This window comes from Pagrus major, chromosome 4, assembly GCF_040436345.1.
Source record: "Pagrus major chromosome 4, Pma_NU_1.0".
In the NCBI taxonomy this organism is placed as follows: domain Eukaryota; kingdom Metazoa; phylum Chordata; class Actinopteri; order Spariformes; family Sparidae; genus Pagrus; species Pagrus major.
Window position 1 is genome coordinate 30,784,850 of NC_133218.1, and position 27,833 is coordinate 30,812,682.

The 27,833-nt window shown below is 41.6% G+C and overlaps 2 protein-coding genes across 3 annotated transcripts; both read left to right on the plus strand.

The window, feature by feature from the left end:
* Position 1: 1 nt before the first annotated feature.
* LOC140994330 (leukotriene B4 receptor 1) lies at positions 2 to 2,183 on the plus strand. The gene has a single exon (XM_073463902.1). It carries the CDS (start codon positions 335 to 337, stop codon positions 1,406 to 1,408), a length of 1,074 nt encoding a protein of 357 aa, XP_073320003.1. The 5' UTR covers positions 2 to 334; the 3' UTR covers positions 1,409 to 2,183.
* A 3,588-nt stretch (positions 2,184 to 5,771) lies between these two features.
* Positions 5,772 to 27,116, plus strand: esrp2 (epithelial splicing regulatory protein 2). 2 transcript variants are annotated; one of them, XM_073464192.1, is made up of 16 exons: positions 5,772 to 5,855; positions 6,039 to 6,191; positions 6,683 to 6,811; positions 13,409 to 13,522; positions 13,992 to 14,106; positions 14,351 to 14,446; positions 15,110 to 15,164; positions 15,664 to 15,774; positions 16,324 to 16,456; positions 16,646 to 16,688; positions 18,328 to 18,629; positions 19,477 to 19,710; positions 19,920 to 20,118; positions 21,750 to 21,954; positions 22,063 to 22,261; positions 25,649 to 27,116. In XM_073464192.1, the coding sequence occupies exons 2-16, from the start codon at positions 6,060 to 6,062 to the stop codon at positions 25,808 to 25,810; spliced, it is 2,229 nt and encodes a 742-aa protein (XP_073320293.1). In that variant the 5' UTR covers positions 5,772 to 5,855; positions 6,039 to 6,059; the 3' UTR covers positions 25,811 to 27,116. The 2 variants fall into 2 exon arrangements, with proteins under 2 accessions (XP_073320293.1, XP_073320294.1); XM_073464193.1 differs by adding an exon at positions 24,076 to 24,176 and having other exon boundaries at positions 5,773 to 6,191; positions 25,649 to 25,737.
* The last annotated feature ends 717 nt before the right edge of the window (positions 27,117 to 27,833 follow it).

Here is a 27,833-nt window from a genome sequence, read left to right on the forward strand (position 1 = left end):
AGTTTTACAAAGTTTGTCCTTATACAGACATCTGTTAAATTGTTGAGTTTCTCACACTTTTACTCTCTGCTGACGCATCAGAGATCATTTCTAATTTGAAACTCTTTTCTAAATCACTTCGACCACACGTCTTTTAATACCTTCATATGTGCCCTGAGGTGAAAAAATGACTGATGACGCATGCATGAATCACCTCAGTGTGTCTCAAATATCCCTGTGAGGAAACCCCTTTCCTGTGCAGTCTATTCTAAAAGGGAAGTGAAGACTTGCTTGGACAGCACTTTATTTTTTTCTTTTTCATGCAGACACCGCTGTCAGCACATACACTTGCAGTATGAACCACTCGACTACGCCGAATATGGCTCCTGAGGAGTTCGATGGTGGGACAGCAATAGCTTGTGTGATCCTGGGCCTGTCCTTCCTGGTGGGGGCTCCGGGGAACCTGCTGGTGATCTGGACTATCCTGAGACACGTCAAGCAGCGCTCCCACACTGTGGTGCTCATCCTGCACTTGGCTGCTGCTGACCTCCTGGTGCTCATCACCCTGCCTGTGTGGATCTACTCCCTGGCCCAGTCCTGGGTGTTTGGAGAGGCCACCTGCAAAGCCATGGTGTACGTGATCAACGCCTGTATGTACAGCAGTGTTTTCCTCATTACTCTCATGAGCGTGGAGCGTTTTGTGGCTGTGCGTTATCCCTTTGCCTCAGCTGGCTGGAAGAGGAAAAAAGCTTTGGATAAAGTCCTGCTGGCTCTGTGGACAATAGCATTCTTGTTCAGCATCCCTGTCATCCCAACTCAGATTGTAGGGAAGGAGGCCGGTGAGGAGCACTGTCTGTTCCGGGAGTACTCCTCTGATACCCAGGAGCTGGTGTGTTTGCTGTTGGAGACTCTTGTGGGCTACATACTACCCTTCTCCATCCTCGTGGTCTGCTATGGCTGCCTGTGCAGCCGCATCACTCAGATGACCTTCAAGTCCAAGCGCAAGTCCACAGTCCTGATCGCCAGTGTGGTGGTTGTGTTTGCCATTTGCTGGACGCCTCATCACATAGGAAACGTCCTGTCACTTGTCATCCTGGCCACTCAAGACTCCTTCAACAAAACAGCAGAGAATCTTGAGAGTGTCAGGAGCACCATGGCCTTCATCGCCGGAGCCATGGTCTTCATCAGCAGCACCATCAACCCCATCCTCTACATGTTCGCAGCTCGCTCCTTCAGGAGCTCCCTGCGTGACACTGGCATCCAGAAGCTCTTCCGCCACATCTCCAGCACCTCTCCAGGTGAGGGCAACAGAGAGGTGTCCTTTGTGTCCAAACGACACAGCAATCAGACCCACAGCTCTCAGTGTGTGTCTGAGTCAAAAGACCAGATGGACATATTAATAAAAATGTGTGAAAATAATCCATCCTGATATTGGAAGTCTATGGTGTACGTACTGTGTGTCTCTCTGTAGATATTCGTGTGTATATTGTATGTATGTTTTTGGATTATATGAAGCTCAGTTTGTCTTAAATTTGAACCGTGATGAACAGGAAGTCAGTCTGCCATAGTTCACTCCAGAAATTATGTCTAAAACATTGACTTTAAATATTTAAATTACAGAATTCATACATATATATTCACACTTAACACATTTCATTTTATTACACAAGTTCAATGTCAAGGGTCACATTTAATGCAACGTGTTTCTATCATGTCCAGTAAATATGAATGAATTAAATAACTTAGTCTGTTAAATTAAATAAATGCAGGCTTATACAGAAACCTAATGTGTTTATTGAATTGTTATATATAAAGTTAACAGGAACTTCTACATTCTGTGTTTAAGACTCAAGTTTTATACACAAAAGCAATGCATTTCAAATGGGTCATTGTATCTCCTGTAATAAGTCACACATTGTGATTAAATTTATAAGCACTGATTCAACATGATTTGACCCATTACATTGAACTTGTGTAATTAAATTAGATGAAACATTTACATGTAATTAAAATACCTAAAGTCACTGTTTTAGACAAATTGTCCTGAGTGTTTTATCCGACTCTGTAAATGACCTGTTTCATGTTGTTAAAAAGCGTATTTTTTAAAATGTTGAGTGTATATTTATAAATATGTTATATATTTTTAACTTTGATTTACGCCATATGCTATTCATAAATAGTACGAAATAAACAATTCTTTATGACTCTTGTCTCAAAGTACAGTTATGTAAATAATACTTTCAGTATTATGTTGATGCCAACAAAGGGAAAGTGTATTGATGTTACTGATTCTGTTTCAGATGTAGTTTTTTTATTGTAAGTGTGGTAACAAGATTAGACAGAGCACAATAGGTCTTTATTTAGTAATCCTGTGGTTGCCAATTACCTTTAAAGTTTGTCTTACAGCTTGATGCAGAAAGCGTTAGACAAGACTTATAAAACACTGTTGACACAGTTTTCAATCCTGCTGTCTTGGGAAAAAACTGTGATATCACCGACTCTGTCTGATTGTGTGATTGTGAACTCTTGTCACAAAACTGTTCACAACTCACCGCTTGCATTTTTTTGTTGTTTTCTTTTTTTTTAAGCCCCAAACCTACACCGATTGTAAAAGTGTTTTTAACAAACAATTGTCTTGGTATTCCACTATAGGCGACAGTCATGCTTTCAACTTCCTCTCGATGAAAAGATTGCAAAATAAAAAACTGCATGTTCCCTTTGTTGAGCAGCAAAAAGCGGAATCATGTCTTAATGTTTGTCACAGTCTCAGAAAGCTCTCACCCGCACTTTTAAGAGAGAGAGTCCAGCGTCAGCTTATTTACTGATATTTCTAAATGCATGCGTTGGTAAGACATATAGCAATGTATGTTGCCATGACTACAACAAATTTGTTCTCACCAACTGACTCAACCAGTAGATGGCAGTGGAGCTATATCATGGAGTTTTGACACCATTTCAGCATGGTGTCACAATAATAGTAATATGTTTTTAGCTCACTATCTGTCTTTTTTTTAAAGGTATCTATCCAGGGATTAGTCAGTGACATTTATTTCACTTTAATATCCCTCAAAACTATCTCATGAAAAGATCTTCAAGCTTTTGAAAGAACTACCAGACTGCTGATTTTCAGAGATGGCTCACTGCGATAATGATGTGAACTGAGGGGTTGAATGAAGCCGTCTTAGACGTCGCTCATCACCTCTTGAACATTATTGAGTAAGGATCATTTTGACTGTGACAGTGGAAAATTACAAAGAAAAGGGTGTGACAGAAAAGATATGGATGAGATCACACAAGAAGCTGAGCTGACCGTGAGACATGCTGGACCCTTTCTCACAGAATGAGGAAGCAGCATGTCCACGAGACAACAAACAGCCTTGTGGTATATGCTTAGCGTACAAACTCCCTTTCATTATGAGTATCCACCCACAGTGAAATATTGATGCCTAATCAGCTACGAAGATGAAAACAATGTAAGCACTCACTCTTAGTATTGAGCCTATTAACATACTGTGACATACAGTAAATTGATCACTTCTTGCCTTCAAAACCTGCCTCATAGTTATCCAACTGTATAAGCAATCACATTTTTGTAATCAGATTACTGTTAACCCTTTTAAATGTAACCAAAACTTCCTCCAGCTAAAAGCAGACCACAGGTAGCGGATGATTGAGACATGGTTCTTGGCTATCCCTAAAGTTCACTGAGAAGCGTTGGTTGGCCTTACACACCGTTTCTGCCACTGGTTCGGTACAAGACCCGAAAACACCTCACACCATATGTAGCTACAACTAACGCTGAAGCTGAAGTTTTCTTTCTGGGTGCGGTAATAGCTCCTAAAATTGTATTTTATACCGATTACACCTGCTGAGAGAAAGACTTAGCTTGTCAGTTTGCTGCATGTATAAGCATGCCTGCGTGTTGTCACAAAGATACAGGTTCTTTGCTGTTGTTGTGGGGGAGTATCATTTTGTGTCTAGGATTTCAGCTGAAGTGTTCCCAGTCTGTCCCGCAACTAATCAGACTGGTTCAACTGGGGAGAACGATTCCACATAAGGAAGGAGACACTGGGATTTCAGATCGAGGGATTTAAATGAGTGAAAAGAGGTGAAGAGACAAAAAGCCTCACATTCACTGCAGTCTGCTGGCCCATAGCAGGCAGAGATGGGAGTGTCAGTGAGCAACAATACATGGCATTCTGGGAACCAGGCCAAACACTAGTGAAAACTCCAGCGAGCCAGTAAGGACCTGTGAAGTTATTGAAAACTCTGGTTCTTTTGAAGTGGCATTTTATTTTAAACAAGAAAGCTGCTCTTAGATGAATATATAGCCATACAAAAGAGAAAAAAAAGGGGAAAAAAACAAAGAATACCCTCACAGTGATAGTTACATTATAGAAAAGAGTTTAAGAGTTTTAAAAGAATGAATAAAGATCAACACATAAAACATATAAGCACAATAAATTAGATGCTACTGTGTGATCATTCAACTGTTCTTTATTCTGTCTCTCTACCTGCATGTGTTTTTCTTTCTTTCCTTCTTCCTTTTACCTAAAACTTCCTTACCGTAAGCAAACCTACGGAAATGTCACCAAGTTAATGTAAATAGGGGCAAGTCTTCCCAATGATGGCACTGTAGCAATTACCCACAACTTCAAACATTTACTGAATAATGACCTTATAAGGTTCGTGCATACAATTTTGCTTTTTTTTTTTTTTTACCACAGAGTAATTCAGACTATGACTATGACATTGCAGTTTTTTGCAGAACATTGCATTGAGGAAGCCAGAAAGTATTATCATTGTATGGGCTCCAACATATAATTCTCATTTTTGTTACCCACTCCTGCAACATGTATCCTTAAGTAGACCTCAGATTAGGGATGGGAGGATAAAAGATTTCTGTCTCTTTATTTAAACACTCACAATAAGTTGATCATGGTGAATTTGTGAATATCCTCACATGAACTACTTGAGAATGCTGTCCATCTTGTTCATGTACAGTCCATTTTTCATCTTTATTTTAAAGTTTTAAGAAGATTTTGATGATAATCGGAATAATATCATGAATCGCAATTATGTTGGACAGGACAATTATCATTGCACCATACCTACCTTAGATGTTTCCATGAAATGCAATGCATCTTTAGTAAATTTATTTGTGTGTACAGTATTTTGGGGATAAAATACTACCTTTACAAAGATGAGAAAGAAACACAGACGATGGACACACAAAGCAAATTTTCTCTGACGAAATAAAATTAAAAAAAGGTCAGACAGGCCTACCCTGTTCCCTCAAAATGTAACACCGACAATGGGACAAGAGGTATAGGACAGACAACAAACTGACAGGACAGGCTCCACAAAACAGTTTCCAACAGCTCCATATTGTGTAAACTATTTGGAAAAAAGGCAGTCAAATTCAGTCATCACTTGATGCAGCAGGCCTACAAAACTCATTTGAAAGGAAACTTATAAAACCTTTCACATGCGCCAACACTCTGCAGGTGTATCTCTGCGGGTACTTTGCATGTGGCTGGTCTGTTCATTTGCCCTCCACTATCACTGTGAAACAGCAGTATAACCTCATGGAGGTACTCCCTACTTTTGCCGGTCCACTTCCTGATTCAACAGCTCCGACCAATGACAGCACAGCACTGACCCCAGCGTCCCGCCCTCACCTTTCCAAACCAGCCAATGGACGACGCCCGTGGGGCTTCTCCTCGCGCAGAGGCCGAGCCACACAGGTAACTCAGGAAAAAAAAAAAAACTGCGGGGCTTGTTATGGAGTTCGTGTGAAGGAAACACGGATTTCCACCCTTCTTTACCAGTTAAACCAGTATCTCTGGATAGAGCACACTCAAGTACTTCAACAGGTAGAGTCTCTGACCGCAAACCTCTTTCGTGGCTCCTCTGAAAATAATCTCCCCCCCTTTTTTTTCTCCCCTCTCTCCGTTTACCTTCAATTGAGTTTCCAGTCCTTTTGTTCGCTCTTCTTATCACTTGGAAAAAGGTGAACCCTCGTGTTATTTTTATTTTAATCTTTGCTTTAATTGTAGTTTTTACCCTTGTGGTCCCTGATGGCTTCGCACAGTGATACTCTGGTGGTGTTCTTTGGGGCAACAGCTGGTGCAAATGGGGGTAAACTGGGTTCGGATGAGAGGGAAATAATTCTCTTGGTGTGGCAAATTGTGGACCTACATGAGAAAAAGGTACGGACCTTTCTGACCTGTTCGTTCGTTGTACGGTTTCTTATGTACCCAGAGTGTTTGTGGCATAGTGTCTACCTGTAGTGGAACAATATGTTTGACATTTAAATCAACATGGTGTGCTCTCTGTAGCCTGCTTTTTCCTCTCATGCTAGCTAACGCTACATCAATTGGCCGCCGTCTTGTTAGCTCACCTTTTTTTTTTTTTTTAATAAGACAGGTGTGCGACTAAAAAAGTGTAACAAGCAGGTGAGGAGGAGAAAAAAAACACACCTTTTTGGTTTGGCATGTCAGCTTCACGTTAAAACAACGCTTTATTGACAATTAAGTGCTTTTTGCAACTACATTGTCAATTTGTTTGTTTGACTTTTTTTTGTTAAAAGTTCATTTCCTGAATGTGGGGGGCTGTAATTTGACATCAGTTAGCACGTTTGTTTGTTTGGTGTGTTTTCCAAGCTGTATTCTGTGCCATGAAACGTTAAATCCCTCCACAGGTTGGGAAGCTTCAGAGATGTCTTGTCAAGCCAGACACTTTGGAGCTGACAGACCAGTGCAAAGAGGAGACAGGACTGACTCTGGACGACATTGTCAAAGCTGAGCCTCTGGATAAAGTTCTGCAACAGGTGAGTGCTAAATGTGATGGGTATTTTCCATCTAAAAAAAAAAAAAAAGGCCTTAAAAGTCCTTAAAACCACAGCAAAAGCTCGTAAAAATCTCTCTCTGCTTTGGTGACACTATGAGCAATTCAGGAGTTAATTAAATCAACTTTCCTCTGACAGTTTTCGCCAGCAGCGAGATGAGACGTGACAAGCCTGACTTGGCATTAATGTGAGGAGTGTCAAATTTCCCTGGTGACCTTTTTAAGAAAAGTGGTCTCCCACCTGGTGGAGATGTGTCATTGGTTTCGGCCCTGACAGTTCAACTCTGCTGACAGTTTGTAGGAGCTCACGGGCTGGGATAGGCAGAGCCCCGAGGCATCTGGAGATAAGGAGTCGCAGGTCTAGTCTTGTCTTGGCCTGATGCGTGCTGCAGACATCTGGAAAGGGGAATGTTTACCTGGGACCGCACCTCTGTTTTAGGCTGCAGGACAGACGGGAGGGGAGGCGTTTAGATCCTGGGCTTCGTCCTCAGTGGTTGGTTACGGCACTTCTGTGCAGCCAAGATCTTTCTTGTTGGTTCCTCCGTGTCAAGAGATGTGTTTTGACAAAAGTGCTTATGTTGCCTAACATGTTTTGCACCTTTCCCACCCCTCCTGTATTTTGTTGTTTGAAAACCATTTATTATCTTGCTGGAACAGTGTGTTTGGTTTGACACAGTGCCGCCATGCTCTGAATGCTTTGCATGCACAAGCAGGTTAGTTTGGGTGATCAATTGAAAAAATCTTTCTAGAGCTTCGTAGAAATGAGAACGGGACGCTTAAAACAGTTAAAATTTCCTGGGAGTTTGGTCTAAAAGCTGAAGTCATTTGTGTCTCATGTAGAGCTGCTAAGACTTCAGCTCAACTGTGGCTCAGTTTGTGTGCTGAACCTTCAAATATTAACCCAGCAATCAGTTTGTTCTTTTCATACCTTTGTCTCACCAGTTACTTTCTCTCCCTATTGGTCGTTTTAAGATTACTTTTATCCTTGTTGATACATGGGGAAAAAAAGAAAATAGACATTTTTCCAGACAGTAGTTCTATAGAACTGAAGCTTAGAAGCATGTCGTCCTTTCTTTACTTGATGAAGCCCGTTCCAGCTTACTTACCGATAGAGGGGAAACAAGCAGCTGCCTCTTATTGGTGGGCCTGTCGTATTGACCTGTGGTCAGTCCCCGAGGACATCTGTCAGATGTCTTTGGTGAAAGATTTATTAAGGTAGAGAAGGCCGGAGAGTTTGGCAGGGCTGTTTAACACTCGGCTGCTGAACAGTTTGCCTGCTAAACTTCAGAGCGTTGTGATGTGTGAATATTTAATTTTCTGAGCTTCTGTTATGCATGCTTTTGGATCTGAGAATGCATTTGTAATTTTGCATGTTGGTGCAATTTTACTGTGCCACATCAGTCAGTCACTTGTCCTACTGTTTTGCATAAAGCCCTCATGCACAAACTGATCCTCAATAAAATTTGACAAGTATACACCGTGCCTGTTTATTTTCAAGTTGGAGAATAGACATGAGGATATCTTCAGTCCCATTTCCTTATTTGTCCTCTGCTTAATGTGCTATTAAGATCTAGTATTTCTTTTTTTAAAAAAAAGCTTCACACCTTTTTAAATGCAGTTTGTAATCTCTGCCACTACGGGTCTCATTCAAAACAATGGCAAAGGACGAAGGGTGATGTTAACGAGTCACGTGGGGTCGTGGTAGTTGTTCTCTTTATTGTTAAACACCCAACACTGCTGATGAAAAACTATCTACGACTGAGCAAAAAAAAGTAAACCACAGTAAACCATAGAGTTTCTAGCTAGCCAGTTGGCCGTCTTCCTTCCTCACTCTGACTCTTTGATTGTTGGAAGCATGGGATAAAACATGGGTCTAGTCAACATTTTTTGTGGAAATCCTACATATTAATTTTGACCGTAATCAATTTAAGAACAGACATTTTAAAGAACACAGGAAGTGTGAATGCTCAGTAACATGAATCAGGGCTCTGTCAGAATAGACTGACGCGTAAGATGATGACTGTAGCTGTGACCATTATATCACGTTGTGTGTGCGTGTCACAGCTGCTGTTCAGTGTGGCTATTGATGACTGTACAGGCTTGTGCTTTAGTTTGAGACGCTGACAGCATGTCACAGGCTGATGGTTGCGATGTGAGAGGTCACTGACCCTGTTGTTGTTGTTGTTGATGTTGTGAAATTGAAACATTGCAACCTCTTACTCACCACGTAACTGTTTTTCAACTGTTTTAGGCCGCACTTGAAATGCTGACTACTGGGTTGTGACATGGTTAACACGATGAATCACATTTAAGAGTGATTCACAAAGCCTGGATTTTAAAGATGTTGTATGTAAGATTTTTTTAATTAAAATGTCTAAAAACAGCTAGACCTTTTGTTTTATATTTTGTTCAATGGGGTGCATACATTATCCCAAATATTTCCAACAATGTTCAAACCCAGAGACATCCGTAATTCTATTCAAGGTGACGGTGCGGTTCATTCGGTCACCTGTCACTAAAACTTCCTGGAGAGAGTCGGAGAATGAGGAAGAAAGTCGTTGAATAAAACTTTAAAGGACAGTGAATATTTCTGCCTGCGTCACATATAGAGCTTCATCAGCAATGGTGGTTGTTCAACAATGAAGACGAGATTCATCACGTTTGCTGTCGCCCCCAGTGGAAAACATACCCTGCTAGGCCTATAACGCTTTCCCGAAAGACTACATAAAGATGACACGTGTATATCTGAGTCTTATGAACCTGCACGTCTCTGCTGGAAGTGTCTAAAGATTTCTGTCAGGTTAAGGTCCCTACAAAAGGAAGATCTTGAAAGAATTTTGACAGTGACTTTTGTGCTTGTTGCGACAATGACTATGTTTACATTCACACAAGAAAGCAAGTTAGTGGGAGAAACCGCACTGTGAGAGGAAGCTGACAGAAATGTACTGCACTTAAAATAACCTGATTACTTTAAAGTCATGTTTGCACTCATGTGTAACTGTACAGTAATCTGAAATACACTTCCAAAGTTAAGCACAAAAACTTAGTATACTGTATATGACAGTGCAGCTTGAAGCTGACTAGACATGCCGTGGTGAGAGATCAGGCTCCTCACAGTCTGCGTGTTTGTGAAGTGTACGCACACTGGTAACTTATTGTTAGCATAACAATGTTTTGTTTCACTTATAGACATATGGATTCCAGTTGGCACGTACAGCTATACCTTGTTTTTTCTGTCATCCACTGTTGGTGATTTTCTTGTGCTGTGAGAATGTAAAAAAAAACAAAACTTTTTTTAGAAACTGGGTTAAGAGATACTTAAGAAAGTATGCAAAGAGCAAACCAGCCACAGTTACTAATGGTAACGTTCATGGAAATTCAGTGAAATATCTCAAATCACCACACACTCTTTTTATCCATCATCCTGACTGCAAGCATCGCACAACTCTTACATGTCATGAGACGTTCCTTTGTGCTGTAGTGTGTGTTTTAAGATTTAGGTGCCTCAAACGGTTACCTCTGGGACTGCCCTGACACTCCCTGCTGCTCTTATCGGAGTTTGTTTCAGTCACTACCAGCCTACCTCACCTCTGCATACAAACAGTCCGGCTACACTGGAGAGCAAATGCTGATAGGGCCATGTTCAAAGGCCACTTCCTCCCCCACATCTGTGAAAATGCTTTTCAGAGGGTAGTGTGAGATGGAAAGTTGGTTTGAGAGAAATTGGTGTACCTGTCGTTTGGGAGTCCTGAAAAAATTCTGAAGAAATGAATCTTGAGTTTTGATTGGATCTGAAACGAAAGACTTCATTTCTTCAGATAGTAAAATGGCGTTTATCGTAAAGATAGTGTGACATGGGTTATCACATCATAACTGGGAATGAGCAGCTTGTTTTTGACAGGAGAGCCAAGTGTGCCAGTAAGGCATGATAATGATCGTATCATTGGAATAAAAACATGTTTTAGTAGTACAGCTGGATTTTTCTTTGCATGGTTTCTGGTAGCAAAATTACAGATACTACCACATCTGTCACGTTCACTGAAAAAGAAATGTAGCTAATCTAAGGTAGAAGCACTGTCACCTTTTTCTGTGGTCTGTTCATGAGTTTGCGTCAGTGCTCTGGGGTGAAGTTGTCAGCATATTTGCTGTCGTTTTTGACATGGAGGAGAAAGGGAGAGGGTGCGCCGGCACTTCTTTTAAAACATTTGCTTTACTCTCAGTAATCCGGCTTTAGTAATTGCTCAAGGTGGAGCTGCATGCACAACTATGAGCAAACATTAGTCCTGTTATCACTGTAAACATGAAATTGTGCAGTATGGCTGTGCTTTTTAAACGTGCTGCTCAATTAATCTGCAGAACTTTGGAGTATCATAGCAATGAAATCTTTAGTTATTATGTTGGATTAAATTGGTATTATGAGCTTTCAGACACATGCAACCTCATTCAATAAATGAAGTCTTGACTCAATCAGGAATGAGGTCATTCAAATCTGTCTCTGTGTACAATGTTTCACAAATTGTCTCTGTGCTCCACCTTTTTAATTAGGAAAAATAATTATTAAGTTAAGAATCGTGGTTACATACACACTTTAGCTTGTGGTACATCCTTTTATCAAAAATATACATGTGGACCCACCGTTCTCATAGACGGTTTATCTCTGGCGACCCTGTCAATAAGTAACCCGTATTGGATCCGAGTCACCACGAGAACATTGCTATTCACTTATTCAGTAGCTTCTAGCGAATGTGAAAAGGAGCCAGTATTGTCTTAGTTTGTTTTCCCCAACAACAGAGTCTGTGTAATGCTGATTGGCAGCTTACTCTCACATGTTGGAGCTTCCCACCTTGACACACTGAACCTTCTGCCTCCCCCGCGATACAGTCACTCACTAGTAAAACCATCATACGCAAGACCTCTGAGGTGCTTCATGATATGTTGCCGTTATCCTTCTTACCAAAACAAATGGTAACATTTTTAGAAATTGTGCGTGTAAATTGCTTCCGTGTTTTTGACGTTTGAAGGGTAGCTGATGACATTAGCGCAGAAAATTGTGAAAGAAACAATTGAAAGAATGGTAATGACTATCAGCCACTCACTGTTACACGACAGCAAAGGAATTTTATGCAAATGATTTTACAAAATTCTTAGTTTTGAAGAGAACAATGCCAAATCTCAGTGGACAGAGATCTTTTATAGGTGCTGGTGCTCAAGGACCCACTGAAAATACATGAGCAGTTTTTTTTTCTCATTATTGATTCTTTCAGGTTTTAGTCCAACCTCCTTAAAACCCCCCCTAATCTAACCCCAAAGCATTTGTTCCCTTGTCAGCAACTGGTTGGTGTTGCCAAATAGCCCTGCATTTCTCACTGACTGTTAAGGAGCATGCCTCAACACGCACCTCTAATACTCTCTCACTGTCTGAAGGACTGTCATATATAGCCAGTAGCCAAGTGAAACTCTTCAGCTCTGGGTTTTAGGTGGTCCCACAGCCAGACAGTCTAATTGTGCAGTTAGGGGGGGACTTTGAGGGCTCAGGGAAGAAGAAGGGAAAAATGTACATTTCTAAAGTGGCCAAGGACACGAGCAAAAGCTATGTCTCAGTAGGCTTCATTTGAGCCAACATGACACAGAAGGGTTTCGAGATGTCGATATTGTGCAATATTATGATGCACACATCTCCAACTAGAAAAGATGTCCAATGTCAACCAAATTAATGGAGAGGTTGTTACCTGCACCTGGCTCATGAAATAGATGTGTGAAGTCTGTTTTGAGCCTCGAGTGGACTTGACACAGCTTTCAATCTACAAAACTGAATATTTAAACTTGAAGATTGTCTTGGAGATGAATCATCTAAAACCTTGTGATGTAATACATTCTCAGAAATGTAGTCATCTGACCTCGTATGTCATTTGCCTCAGTGTACGTTGATACTGAAGTGGTGACAGTGAAACGGTGCCAACAACAGGTTGACACAACAAAGGCAGTGGGGTTCATTGAATGTGGTAGTTACAAATAAACATGCATATGTGGGAGTTGCTGGTATTTAGGACTGGGTGTTGTAGCCATTGCATTTTACAACAGGTTGGACCTGTATGAGTTGTTTTTCTTTTGTCCTGTCTGGCTGTGACTCTTGATCACGCTAAGAGACAACTGTGATCCTGGTGATTAGCTGTGTGATGATTCGTCTCCTGTGTCTGCTCCCTCTCTCACTGGGCAAACACTGAAACCTGTTGGACAAGCCTCGTGTCTAATGAGAAACAAACACACAGTCAAATGTCAAACACGGCACCACCTTCACTTGTCTGCCTTTTTAGATTTGAGTCCACTGTGTCATCATCACTTTCACATAGTGGATGATGTTTGCACAACAGATACTTGACCCGTGTTGATATATTATAAAGTCACTAAATGTAAATTAAAGGGGAAGTAAATCCAATCCAAAATGAAGTGCCTCTTTCTCTCTAAAGATTCACTCTTCAGGGATAGTCAGATGTTGACAGTCCAGTTTTGTTGTGGTAGGTAAAATTCTGAGATGTATTTTTCATTTTCTTTTCTTCTGCTTTTGTGTTTCATTATGCAGTTCCAGCAGTCGGTGTCATCAGAACTGAAATGTCTCGGCAGAAGCTCTTACACTCTGTGTGTCAACAGTCCCCTCATCATCCGACAGGCCCTCCACCCCGAAGCTTCCAAAAAGGTAATAGTTCCCACTGTTTCCCGCAACAAGACTGCCGTCACATGTTGTCCCAGTATTTGAAAAATTAAAATGTTGGAATACCAGTAACCACGCTAAACAAACCGGTTATTGCTTTCTCTGTTTATGGCTCCAGTTACATGATAGTGTGTCATAAACCTTATATGAACCCTGATCATGTATAACTAGTTAATTTCTAGAATTGTGCTCGAGATGAATATCATGTGAAGGATGTGTTTTCTTTGTCTTATTAATGTGGACGTTGAGCCCTGTTAAGATGTAATGAATTTCTTTTGAATTATGTTTTCCTCCCCTTTGTGTTCCTCTTTATAACACTGACTTAGATAATGTCAACATGCATGTTTTCTTTGGAAATCCCTCTTAGCTTCCTGGTGTATTAAATGTCTACCAGATTACCATAACTTTCATACTGAATCATTTGGGGATTTTTTTGCCTCTTCTTCTTCTTCAGAATCTTGTCCTTCCTGAATGTTTCTTTACGTTTGTGGACGTGAGGAAGGAGTTTCACAAATGCTGCCCCAACGCTGGCCCTGTGCAGAAGCTCGAACTCTCCTCCATGTTGGAGTGTATCCTTTACAAGCCTGTGCACTAAAACTATGTTTGTAGTTGTATCTTATTGGATCTTTTAACTTTATATTTCAAGGAAGGAAATACAATGTACATTCCTTTGACAAGCAGGACTGTATTTACAGACTATATAAACTAAAAGGATGCATGCACAAAATCCTGGCAGCATGACATTGACAAGTCATACATAGTCATACATAACAAGCAGTTTAAACTGGTCAGTATCCTTAACTGTGCGTGCAGATGTTGGTCTTCCTGCTGTGTCAGAGCAGTCGATGGGGGTGAGGGAGGTGAGGAGCATGGTGCAGCTGACACTCTGCATCCTGGCTGAGCCCTACAGTAAGTGAATTTGCACCTAACACCATCTGACATTGAAGCAGATGCTGAATGGATCTCCCATGGCACTGTTTTATAGCTGACTCAGAGCAGAAAATATCAGGCCCATAGTAAGACCAGTGAAGTGGCATGCACTGTTCACAAGCACTCATTAGTGTGTGTGTTAACCAGCTTTGGCTAGCTGAGGGTTTGGGTTCTCATAATCAGTACTGTGACTGCAGAACTGTAGTCTTTGCATTGTATCACAAGCCTTGTTATACGTTTTTTTAATTTGATGGGAACTGGGGCAAAGCCCAAATGTTGAAAGAAAGATCATGTTTAACTAAAAGGTGTGGCAGTTTGTTGATCAGTGAACATTGTTCTAGTTAATCAGCCAGAAGTACTCAATCATTGAAGCCAGACTGTAAAGTAGGTGGTGCTGTTGCATTGATGTAAGATGACTCCAGGTATGTGACAGGGCAATCAATCAAACTTTGATCTGAAATCTCCAATCTTGACTGTGGCTGTTGCCTCTGGCTTTACCCCCTTAATAACAAGTGTGTCCTTGGGTGTGATCGGTAGCAGGAATGCAGAAGGCTTAAATCACACGCTGCTTGGCAGGGTGAACCTGTTCACTACAGTAAAGATAGAGCATTGTTGACTCAGTCTTGCAACTTTCTTTTTTAGATCACAACTTCTCCTGTGTTGAAACAGTGAAGTACAAGTTTGATTCCGGCACATGGTACGTATGAACTTTTCAACAGATGTATATTTATTTCACTCCATCTTTGTGTGTGTTCCTCCACACCTGTTAGCCAGCAGTGTTACAGCTTACACACTGACAACCCCCCTCCAGTCACACCTCAGGCCCTCAGCATTGATTACAGCAACACAGAAACCACAAGTGTGTTATTAAAGCTGTCCAACTTCGCCATCAAGTGCTTACCTGGCTATCTAGTAGCAGCACACCAAATCCTGCTGCTCTCAGACAGTCAAAAGCCTATCACCTTGACAACCTGCTGACATTTAATCATGGGAGTGCGTTACTGTGTTAAGCACTTACTGTGAGTGGTCTCTGTGTCTGCAGTCTGTGGACGATTTGTTCGAATTTAACAAGAGTGTTTGTGTTGGCTACAGTCATCTGGATGGATGTTTTTTTGTTTTTTTTAATAATATGTTCTTGTATTCTTCTTTTTTGAATAAGGTCAGAATGTCATTACTATTTTTTCCTCTATCCTCAGCAGTAAGACGGAGCCGGTGGACAGTGAGACGGTGATCAGAGCACGGGGGCTTCCATGGCAGTCATCAGACCAGGACATCGCTCGCTTCTTTAAAGGCCTCAGTATTGCCAAGTATGTTGGACTTGATGGCATCTTCAAACAGCCAAATTACTTCAGTGCAGTTTATTCAAAATTATGCTGCAGCAAAATAATTCAGACTGATTTTTGTAGCTTTGTGGGATATTTTTTTAAAAGGCTGTTGCTCTCACTTTTGCATCTGTGACTGGAAAATTAGCCTTGACATTTCTGATTTTTGTCAAAATGTCAAGGGGAATCTTCCAAGATTACTGTTAAATGCTAATGCCATGGCCACAAAGGTACTTTACATTTTTAATGCAAAAAATCCAACTACCAGTATTGCTGGCTACAGCTACATATTTACCATACAGACATGAGATTGGTAACAAACCCCTAATCTAAATACGGGAAAGGAAATGCAAAAAAGAAAATCCCTAAATGACAAACTATTTCTTGAACGAAAATGACAAGATCCTTGGTATTCCTGCTGAGCCCAGTCCTGATAACCATACCATCAAATACCTGTCGCTTTATTCCTGACCATGGCTGCATATCATTAACTGCGTTCGTACTGATGCATGTGTTTGTGCACCTGTGTTTCAGGGGTGGTGTGGCCCTGTGTCTTAATGCTCAAGGCAGGAGGAATGGCGAGGCTTTAGTTCGTTTCATCAACTCAGAACACAGAGATCTCGCACTGGAGCGTCACAAGCACCACATGGGCAGCCGCTACATCGAGGTCAGATTTAGACCTTACTTCTTGTTCAGTCATGCTGTAATTTTGTTTTCTGTGTTCTAAAATAAATATATAAATGAGAGGAGACAATCTATGACTTGTCACGGTCGGTCTGAAGACAGAGTATATGTTGCATCTGTATGAGCTGAAAAGTTCTTTATGGCTCAATCCAGTTTCCCCCTGTCTTATCAGGTCTACAAAGCCACAGGAGAGGAATTCCTCAAGATCGCTGGAGGTCAGATTTCAGTTTTTTTTTTTCTCTTTTATCTTCTCTCCATGTTTGTATGAAGACTTGTGGTGAAAGGTTTTCTGTTAGTGTGAGGCAGACTTCTATTTCATGGCTTTCCCGCATCTTTGAGGAAAAACAAGACCCTTCCACATCTGTAAAAGAGCAGCTCTTTACTGACCATAAAAGAAGGGCTCTCATTTGCGCTCTGGCTCTCTCTCTCCTATTACCTGTGTCTTTGCCTCATCCCAGTGACTCTCTAGCAGCTTATCTTGGACTAATGAAAGACGCTTTGTGAGGAGCTTCCCCCACTTCCCTTCCTCACCACCTCACCCCCAGCACAACCCTACAGAGGCCAGTTGGAGAGAAATTTCACTCTCGACTAACAGCAGCTCACCTGTTCAGTCCGGCCTCAAGCTCCACTCCCCTGAGGGAGAGGAGGCTGATGGTCGGTGAAAGGACTGGCTCAGTGCTGGTACAAAGGGGGTGTGAAGAGACAAAGGCAGGGCCCGGGGCCTCTGGACCATAGAGCAGCAGCCAGCAGTAACACAGGACACAGATAGCAGACAAAGAAACACAGTCGCTCAGAGCAGATAACTTACAGTGGCTGCCAGTCTGACTGTGGACTTTACTCAGATGAGTTAAGATCAGTACAGATTGACAGCACATTGGACTTTAAGCAAATACAGGCAGACAAGATACAGCTGCATTTATCAGTGAAAATGAAAGTAGTTCACAGTAAACTTGTGAATGTACAGACCAAACATTTGTGTGTCAGGCAGCGTCATTGCTGTTTTGTATTGTATCTGTTTAATTTGAGGATTTGTTTGACCTTTTTACCATACAGTAGATGGTAAATAGTAGAAAGAACAGGGACAACTAAACATGGCACTGTTAGCAAATGTATGTATACATTTGTGTGACTTGAGGTCAGTTGGCACTACACCAGATGAAGTTACTTGCAAATTGAAGGGTTGACTCCAATATAGGACAATAAAATGTGTTTACAGCCCGTTTGCACGGCCTTTTTACATTGACATATTCTTAGTTTTCACAAGTCTTTCCCCAATCTGGGGGAGAGGAACATGATATAAACATAGGAAATTCACTGGAAACCAAATGCAGTCTTATTGAGGTTGGGGAATAAAGCTGTGTGAAAAATCTGACACAGCTCAGCTGGCTGTGCCTGTGCACACATCAGTGGGCAAAGACAGTGCGACACTTTTTGGTAGCAAACTAGCCAGTTTGCCAACACAAACCCCACTTTTGAATTTTTTCCCTGCTGCTTTGTTGCCCTGTTACATTGCAGTTTTCATAAGATGTCAATATATCACATCTTGAAATGGTTCATAACATTAAAGATACAACAAACGGGATGCAGAATATATAATTAAAAATAGTTTTGGTACAAACTCAGAGTTCGTAGCTCAGACGATCCTGGACTCGACCTGAGCCTGCCAGGTTGGTCGGCAGTTACACCTGCCAAACATTTGCATGTATGCATTGTCATTGTGAGATTGTTAACATCCAGAGTACAGCCAACAACCACATGAAAAATATCAACCTTGCTTGAGAACAAAATGGTGAGTGTCACTGAGAGTGGTCTTATGATGCAGTGTATTTAATCATTGCTGTCTTCTGACACCAGGTACATCAAACGAAGTGGCCCAGTTCCTTTCTAAAGAGAACCAGGTGATAATCCGTATGCGGGGGTTGCCGTTCACTGCTACACCACAGGAAGTGCTTTCCTTCCTCGGTCCAGAGAGCCCAGTGACAGATGATGCTGAGGGTCTTCTCTTTGTCAAGTACCCTGATGGACGACCCACTGGAGATGCCTTTGTGCTTTTCTCTTGTGAAGAGTACGCCCAGAACGCCCTGAAGAAGCACAAGCAGATCCTGGGGAAGCGGTATATCGAGCTGTTTCGGAGTACTGCGGCTGAGGTGCAACAGGTGATTTTTTTTATTTTTTATATCTATATCTTTATGAGCTTGAGACATCTTGTAGCTGCAAGTTTTGTCAGATGTCAGATACACAAAACTGCTGCTGGGGAAATGTGCTGACAAACTGGTCATTTTTTTAAATTGAAGAAGTGATTTTAAGCTTCCCTTACTTATTTTATACAGGCTTTGTGTAATTCCAGAAATGTCTGTTTCATAATAACATTAAAACTGGGAATACAAATAGGGGAACTTGTGGTTTTCTATTTTAGACACGACCTTGCTTTTGTTTGTTTATCTTGACAGCCATTCACTACTTTATTAATATCTAACAAACTAATCATGAAAAATATGTAGACAAATCCATTCATTGTATTTTCTTGCTATTAAGGCTCTTGAGAATGCCTTATTGTCATTAATGAATCATTCAAGAAAAAGTTCCCTTTCTACTCTGGGCTGAGATTTATAAAAGCTGCTTCCTCTGTCTGAAAGTTTTCACAAGAACTGATGTCATGACAACAAGGAAAGTGAGCAGTCAAGGCATACAATAAATCAGATGATTGTAGAGTTTGCACAATCTAAAGTAACATTGTCATTGCACAATGTATATGTGTACATGTATATTGTTTTCACTCGGAGATACTGCGGTCGACTTTTTGTCCTTCAGCTTATTTCTGTTTAAGCTTCATTTCAGTTGTGCAACACGTCATAATTGATTCAACCTTTTTCATTTTTAAAGGTATAATATGCAGGATTTGTTAGTTGCTGTTTGTAAACAGTGTTAAAAGTTCTGTAGGAAGACAATAGTACTAATGTCTTTTTGATTTGTCATCATCCTTCGTTTTTTTGTGTTTGCCAGGTCCTGAACCGTTATATGTCCACGCCTCTGATCTCCACACTGCCTCCTTCACCTATTGTGCCTGTCCCAGTCCTCGCCTCGCCTTCCTTCCTTCCAGCGGCCAGCAGCACTCGCGACTGCGTCCGCCTCCGTGGCCTGCCCTACACTGCCGGCATCGAAGATATCCTGGAGTTCATGGGAGAGCACACTGTTGACATCAAACCCCATGGAGTTCACATGGTTCTCAACCAACAGGTCAGACTGGTGGGGGCTGGTGTGCTCAGGCACTTATATGACTTTAATACCAGAAATCAATGTAGTGGACAGTCTGGAGAAATTCAAAGTTTTGAAGTAGATTAAAAGAAAACTGTAAAACCTGGATCTCACCAAACTTCAGCTAATTTTTCTGCTGTTTTCTGCTCACCATCCTTTGTTTATTCTGTTTTTCTCTGTCCTCTCTGCAGGGTCGACCCTCTGGTGACGCTTTCATCCAAATGAAGTCCTCTGACAAGGCCTTTATAGTGTCCCAGAAGTGCCATAAAAAGACCATGAAGGACCGTTATGTCGAGGTGTTCCAGTGCTCCACAGAGGAGATGAGCATTGTGCTGATGGGAGGAACCCTGAACCGCAGCGGCCTCTCCCCTCCACCCTGCAAACTTCCCTGTAAGTGAACTCCACTCCCTGCTTTCCATTTGTCAATAGTGGTGTTTTTTGATTGAAAAATGTTTGTTGTATAAAACAGTTTATGCACCTGAGAGATGCTGTCTGAACGAGTAGGCAGACATATTTTATGCCTTCATTGTGCCACTGAACTCCAGTTAATTTGGTTTCATGCAAACTTATTTGGCCTAGAAATTGAAAGTTACATATGAAATTATTTGAATATTTTCAGCACACCGCAGTTCGCTGGTTTCTCATTTATAATATCTATACTACAGAGCCACATTTCTGCCTTCCTCAGATTTGCATACACTCTGGTTAAAACTTGCATTTCAAACTGTGTACTTTGCTCCGTTATGCCTCATATCTGTTTTTGGTGCTGGAGATTAGATTAGGATTCGCAGCCGCAAGAAAGGACCTTCTGTGCTTGTTTGTTTTTAATGATCATTAAAATGATCACCTTTTTTTCTTAGATTTGTGTGGTTTTACTTTTTCACCTGTAATCTTGACTAGAATTAAGCTTAATGTTATTTCTTTAGGCACGTAGTTTCACCCTGACTAACCTAGGTACACTTCATCCTGCCACAGCTGCCCACAGCCTCCCACAGATGGTGGCTGTTTGTATGTAAATAAAACCATACCATCATTTGTGTGTGTTTGCATTGTCAGTATAGCAGCATGAAGGACACAGTTAGCTTTGTAAATAAATACGTGTTTGTGTGTTTAATAACACATCGGACTGGAAAAACCTGGGTTGTTTTTACCAACCTGGGTCTTACTTTTACAGGTTTGGACGTCTAATAACTTTTTTGATAATCAGCTTCATTGCTGTATATATCATCTAAATGACCTATTTGAAAGTAAAATTGAAGATGAAACAGGCCGACAGTGAAATGTTAGATCTTGCAGAGCTTCTTTAACAGAATATAAGTTTGCGATATATGTTTATAACTTAAAATGAGTGTTGTCTGCTCTTACGTACAGCAGCTGTGGCTACCAGTGTCACTGTGTCCCCAAATCTGGGCAGTGAGAGGAATTAATTACTAAGTTAAATATTATAATTAATTAAGTCAAATGCTAGGGCTGCAGTTAATGATAATTTTCATTATAGATTGATTGATTGATCAGTAAGTTGTCTGTATATCATCATAAAATAATGAGAATTGCTCCAGGTGACCTCTTCGGCGTTGTTGTTTTGTCCACGTAAAGTTGTTCCATTTATAATTATACAAGAAAAACAGTAAAATGCTCACATTGGAGATACTGTAACTAGGTAATGTTTGACTTTTCCCAAGAAAAGGTGACATTTAATGTCGATTAATTACTTCATTGGTTTTGTCTTCATTTATCAGAAGCTTGAACTTCCCTTTTAGAAAGAATTGGTGTATTTCTCATGCTGTCATGACTTCTTTAACTGACTAAAATCTAAACCCTGACACTAATAATGACTCATTGTGGTGTCACAGTAGGAGGTATATTGTAACACATTGAAATCCCCACTCATCATGTCGTAACTATACGTATATTTCTCCATACTACACTTTACTACTGGCAGGTCTGTGCGTGCACTGAAACACATCATGTAGTGGAGCAGACATTGTGTATATATTCAGTATCTGTGTCTCTTTCTGCAGGTCTTTCTCCCCCCACTGCCTACGCTGCCTTCCCCACCCCACCTGCCATGCTCTCTGAGGCTGCTCTGTACCAGCCCCCCCTGCTGGCAGCTCCCAGACCTCCTCAGACCACCACACACAACCCTGCTCACGCTCTGGCCTACTACCCCCCTCATCCACACCTGTACATGAATATGAACATGAACTACACAGCTTACTACCCCAGGTTAGTGCACCATCAGCTATAACTAGCTGCTTGGTCAGAAAACAGTATCTCCCTTTTATTTGTACCTTCTGTGTTTCTCTAACTTCTTGCTTCCTTTTTTTCCTCCAGCCCTCCAGTTTCTCCCTCACCAGTGAGCTACTTTGCAGCTCCACCGGGAGCAGTGGCAGCAGCAGTGGCAGCCCAGCCGCACCACGCTGCAGCCGCCGCCTCTTCTGTGATGCCTCAGCCTGGCGCCCTGATTAGGATGCAGGGTCTGCCCTACAACACTGGAGTCAAAGACATTCTCAGCTTCTTCCAGGGATACCAGGTCAGTAGATGTAGCGCTGAAATGAAGGCACAGATATAAAGGAGTTTGTCATCATATACTGCAAAAACTTACCAGAAAATGATATATTCTGTGTTTTTTTTTATTCTACAGTCATACAGGTTGGTTTGCATGTAAAATAACTACTTTTCAACAATATGAGTGATTGTCGCACTGTTGCAAAATGGTTACATGCTTGGATTTAAGCTGCACCTTCGCTCCAGATGGCCCAGTGCAGTGTAACATTAAAGGGATAGTTCAGGTCTTTTGGTTTTTATTACGTACTTATTGCTTGTCAGTATATTATCTTCAGTACATGACCGTCAGCTTCTCCCCCTAGAGAAGCTACGGGACTTCTACTGAGAAGTAGCATGTAGCACTGACAGGGAAGCAGAGCATTGTACCGACAGCGAGATGTATTTTGGTCACCTAAAAGACGGCCCACCCAAAATTTAAAAAAAAAAAAATCTGTTTAAGCGTACGCTATCTTTTAAACATTTTTGGTGCTTTATATTGCTGTCAGACACCTAACCCTAACCCTAACCCTTTTCCATTGACACTACATTCCCTCAACCGTACAACGGTTGATTCCTATGCACAGCAGATCTGAGCATCACAAATGTTAAAAATATGTACACTTAAACAGATATATATTATTTTAGGTGGGCCTTCTTTTAGGTGGCTAAAATACGCCTTTCTGTCGGTACTGTTAAGAAGCACAATGCTCTGCTTCTCCGCACAGGGGGAAGGTGACGGGCATCTGCAGGTACACTGATAAAGGATAAGTACCTCATGCAACCCCACATCAAAAGACCCGAACTATCACTTCACTATCACAAGTTGTGCTACCTATTCGGGGCAGCTACTTAATAATGATGGTAAATTTAAACGCTGTCAAAGGTTTGAGTCTTCCCACGTGATAAAGCCTGGAGCTGTTGGACCACTGAGCTCACAACCTGGCAGCTAGAAAGAGTCATCGTTCGTGCTTTGTATTGCAGAGTCACACCACAGTAGTATTTCACTAAGGGACATGTGTGCACTTGTGCTCCCCTCCTTCTCTGTGCTTCCCGTATTTTACGCTGCCAGTCCAAATTAGGTGGAGTCCTCTGAAGCAGGTATGAACCCTAACAGGTGTGGCTCCAGACAGTTTCTCAAGTTGGGGAGGGAGGAGGTGGAGGTGTTGCGCTGTTGTTGTGGCACAGAGCTTGGGTCTGCTTGTGGTCTTTATGGCTTATGTCATTTAGTGCTGGTACAACCCCTTTACTGTATAATGTGTGTGAGAGAGTGTGTGGAAGAGAGAATCCTACTGTAGGGGGCAGCCAGCATGACATTCACACCAAATAACAACTTTCTTTTCAGTCGCACATTGGAGGACTTTACCTACTGAAGGATAATTTCAAGTGTGTGCGTGCGTGCGTGCGTGCGTGCGTGCGTGCGTGTGTGTGTGCGTGTGTGTGCGTGCGTGGGGGTGTCTGACTGACTCCAGGCCTGACTGTTGGCTGAACTACAGTAATTGTATCCTTGATGGAGTGAGTGTGTGTTTTTCTGGCTGCAGTAGTGTCTCTCACACTGGCTCAGGGTGAGAAAACAGTTCTCACACTAGTGCTGGTGTCCTTTACCACACAGTCTCATGCTTAATCACTGTGGTTCACAACAAGCCTGTCCAATCAGTACTTGGTGGGTGTGTGCGTGTGTTTCTGGTTTGATGTGTGTACATCGTCCTCCTTGAGTGTTATTGTTGGTATACAGAATAACTGTGTGAAACAATGTGGAGTGCTCCCACCCTGACTGTGCGTTCATTATTATGCTGTCTGTAGTACGCCCCTGACGAGTACAGCAACATGGTTCAGATGAGCGAACAGGCCAGGAGTCTGATTCAGCCCAAAGAATGGCTCTGTCTTTAGGGACTCACCCCAAGGTAAGAAGAGCCCCCAGACCGGAGAACCGGAGTGGATGGAGAGGGCATTTCCTAGAACTAAAAATCATCATATGTTCAGGCTGATGCACAACATGCAGGAGGGGACTGGCATCAAACTGCCCAGTGAGCACTGAGTTGGTGATTTGCTGGTGAGGATGTCTAGAATAATGTCTGTAATAAGGTTTGTTTGAAAATTAAGTGACATTTTTTTCTAATAATGCTACACTGAAGGCTACATGCAGCATATTTAAACACGTAGCAGGTGTCAGCCTCACTCTAAATTATAAATCTCTTTAAACCTGCAAATCACCAACCTATGCTTATACTAAGTTTGACCACAGTTCCCAAATGTCCGACCAATTTCACAAATGCCCAATCTAGCCATCAAGGTTCTGAGCTCCCGACCCGGCATGTCCGCCTGCTGCTTCCCAAAATAATCTACCTTGCAACTACACTCTCTCCTGCAGGCCTGTTAGGAGTGCTGACTCTGGATAATGCAACACATATTAACACAGAATATATGTAAAAACTACAGATAGGGGTGCATGATACAGATTTTTTTAAGTGATTTTTAAGTTCATAACCTGTAGTTTATTCAGCTCTGAGGGTAGGAAAGGCTTCTGAGCAGAGATGGGTTATTTAATGTTTGATAGCTCTACTGCTCCTTCTCCTTTATATAACTTTCCTTTTAGCAGGCCGGTACATATTGTGCATAACTAATTAAGGACATTGAACTGTTGCTGACTTTATTATTCAGTCCTCTGAACTGACTCCAGGCCAAAGCTGTCCTTCCACAGTCATAAATTTCACCACCGAGATGAATTACTGTAGATGATTTATGGCTGTTTCTGTTCCTGACGTGCAGAAACTTTTCAGAAGATGACACCCGCTCCGTGCAGGGAGATTAATATTGAAAGTTTTGGTGTTGCTCTCAGTGACAATTATCATTATTATCAGTTCGTCTTGATTCAGCACTCCTTCACAGAACCACCAGACCAAGGTTTCCTCAGTGCCTTGACTCTTTCCAGTGATTGCTATCCTGAATGCTCTCCCCACTAACACCGTCTCCTTCTCTCGTGCTCTGACATGTCATTCTCTGGCAATGACAGCAGTGAAAGCCATTAAGTCTACCTGTTAGTTTTTTTTACCTTTGCATGTCTTATAGAAACTGATTTCTTTCTTTGCATCAAACTTGATTCTTGATGCAGGATGTGGACGCATGCAAACTAATGTATAATTAATGTGCTTAGTTCAGGGAACGGCATGTACTCTGCTTTTGCTCTTTAAGCTCTGCCCATTAATCCCCTTTTTTTTCCTTCCTACCTAACTGGACCGGTTTGATGAGACTATCTTTCCCAGTGTATTGTTCATCCTCCGCTCAGTGGGCTCCCCCTGGTGTTTTCACAGCGCAGCTGCATTAAAATAAGTGCCGCTTATTGTCTCGTGTGTTTTCTGTTTCTCTTCCTCCGCAGCTCCAGCCAGACGCCGTTCTCATCTTGTACAACTTTAGTGGCCAGTGCAGCGGCGAGGCCTTGATCACCTTCCCCAGTGAGGAGATCGCCAGGCGGGCCGTAGCCGAGCGCTCCAACCAACCCTTCTACGGCCAGCAGGTCCACTTGGTCTTCTGTAACTGACCACTAGCCCCTCATCTCCCTTGATTTAACCTCCCACTGAAGAGCACTCGACTTCCACACACAGCTCTTCAGCTTTGCCATAAAACTGAATAAGTTCCAGTTGATCTCAGTGCCACTTAAAACAGCTACTGAATCTCTCCCTGCTCCATGATCGGCCGTTTATGAATACACACCTGACTCTGCTGGCCCTGACACTCCTGAAGCCACTGCTGGAGTTTGGACATCCACTGGTGAAGCAGCTGAAGTCATTAAAGCTTCATGTGTTTGTACCTACTGTAATAGCTGGTTGTGGAGACGAGATGGTGTGGAGCCTGGACACACCCTTATCATTGGCTCTGCAAAGCCAAATATACATGTATATTTAAATACTCTCTATATGTGTCCCCCTAAAACTGTACAGATGTTCGTCCTGAGATGCTTGAGGCTTTACAAACCACTTCTGCACACAATCTTTTCTGTATATTTCTAAATTTTCACTCTTAAACGCTACAAGATTTAGATTTTTTCAGGAGTTTCGGATGCTTTGCATTCTGCAGCTCCGTGCAAACACAGATGTGTGTATGAGCATGCATAATGTTTATTGATTTGATGGCCTCCAGCAGTGAAGTGGTGCCGTTAAAAAGAGAAAAAAGCCATAGAGACTGACTTGTACTACTGAAACAACCGAGGGAATATCAACTGTACTTAACTGTCATGGATTAATTTGAATGTTGAGCTGCAACGACTATCAGATAAAACTAGAGCAACATCTCAGATGTGCCAGAGTACCAAGTAATTTGTAACTTATTTTCTGTAAGAGCGTTTATGTGTGACACATAGCATGTCATCCATTTAGACCTTTTTCAAGCACTACAAAATGATTTGCTACAATCAGAGATTTAAGTGACCAAGTAGAATGACAAATTGATTCTGTTTTTATGAGCCCACTTCCACAAAAGTGGACATTTTGTTATGAAATGTAAAAGGGCCTAGGCGTATCCTGCAGCCTTTTATAGTGATCAACCTCAGCTACCAGATCTCTTCTGTTTTGGTTTTTCGAGACGATTAATACCGATCAGTCTGTAGCATGCTTTATTGACCGGAGTACTGTGTAAAAGCTGCATGATTTTTTTTCCTGTGACATGCCTGCTGAGTTTTTTGCCTCTTTACGGTGCCTACATTTACCCAGAGTGCAATACTGGCCCATACAAGGCTTGGTCAACCTCTGGTGGCAGAGGAGATGTTTCTTTTGTTGCAAGTTTGAGACTTGTATGAATTTAGATCTGTGTATAAGTATGTAAAACAATAAAAAAAATGTTAACAATGATGTTTTTTTGTCTCATTTAAAGCCAATAACAAATATTTCCCACACATAAATAAATACTGTTTTTCTTTCTTTATTTAAAGGCAATAAATGCACTTAAAAAGATGTGAAGTGGACAGTCATCTGCCCTACATGCAGTAGAGGTGACCTTGAAAGATTTAAAAAAGAAAAAAGTTGTGAAGTGTAGCCCATCTACCACAATTTTGTTCTTTGATAACACCACTAGAGGGAGCCAGACTCCTCAATTCACCCTCTGCACCCCACCTGAGATAGTTTTTGTACATTTGGTCATCCAAGTTTGTTTTAATAAGTAGCACAGAGGGACTACACTATCATTTTGCTGAACAGTCCCAGTTATATAATGATAATTAAATTGATCCTGAACCTTGAATGTTTTAATGTTGACTTTAAATCACTCTACACACAGGAAGTGAAAGATGTTTTTGAACTACTGTGTGCAGCTGTGTTTACAGTATATTATCTTTGTTATGCTCATTTAGTATAACATTTAGAGGTGCAATATGTAAGATTTTTGTTGAAAACATTCAAAAATTAATTACAATTATCAGCAGAATGTGAAGAAATTGCGCGGTCATGGCGTTCATGATCCCATATTGTGTTGAAGAGACATTTGTTGAAGTTTGCATGCTAACAACACTCCTCCAGTGCTCCAAACTCCCAGTTCTGACCCACTAGCTGCACGGCTAACTAGCAATGGCT

Bases quoted from the DNA above. Each gene is read 5' to 3' on its own strand.
- LOC140994330 (XM_073463902.1), top strand. From the start codon at position 335: ATGAACCACTCGACTACGCCGAATATGGCTCCTGAGGAGTTCGATGGT.
- esrp2 (XM_073464192.1), top strand. From the start codon at position 6,060: ATGGCTTCGCACAGTGATACTCTGGTGGTGTTCTTTGGGGCAACAGCT. The intron at 15,165-15,663 runs GTACGTATGAAC...CTCTATCCTCAG, and splicing joins AAGTTTGATTCCGGCACATG to CAGTAAGACGGAGCCGGTGG. The intron at 18,630-19,476 runs GTGATTTTTTTT...TGTGTTTGCCAG, and splicing joins CTGCGGCTGAGGTGCAACAG to GTCCTGAACCGTTATATGTC.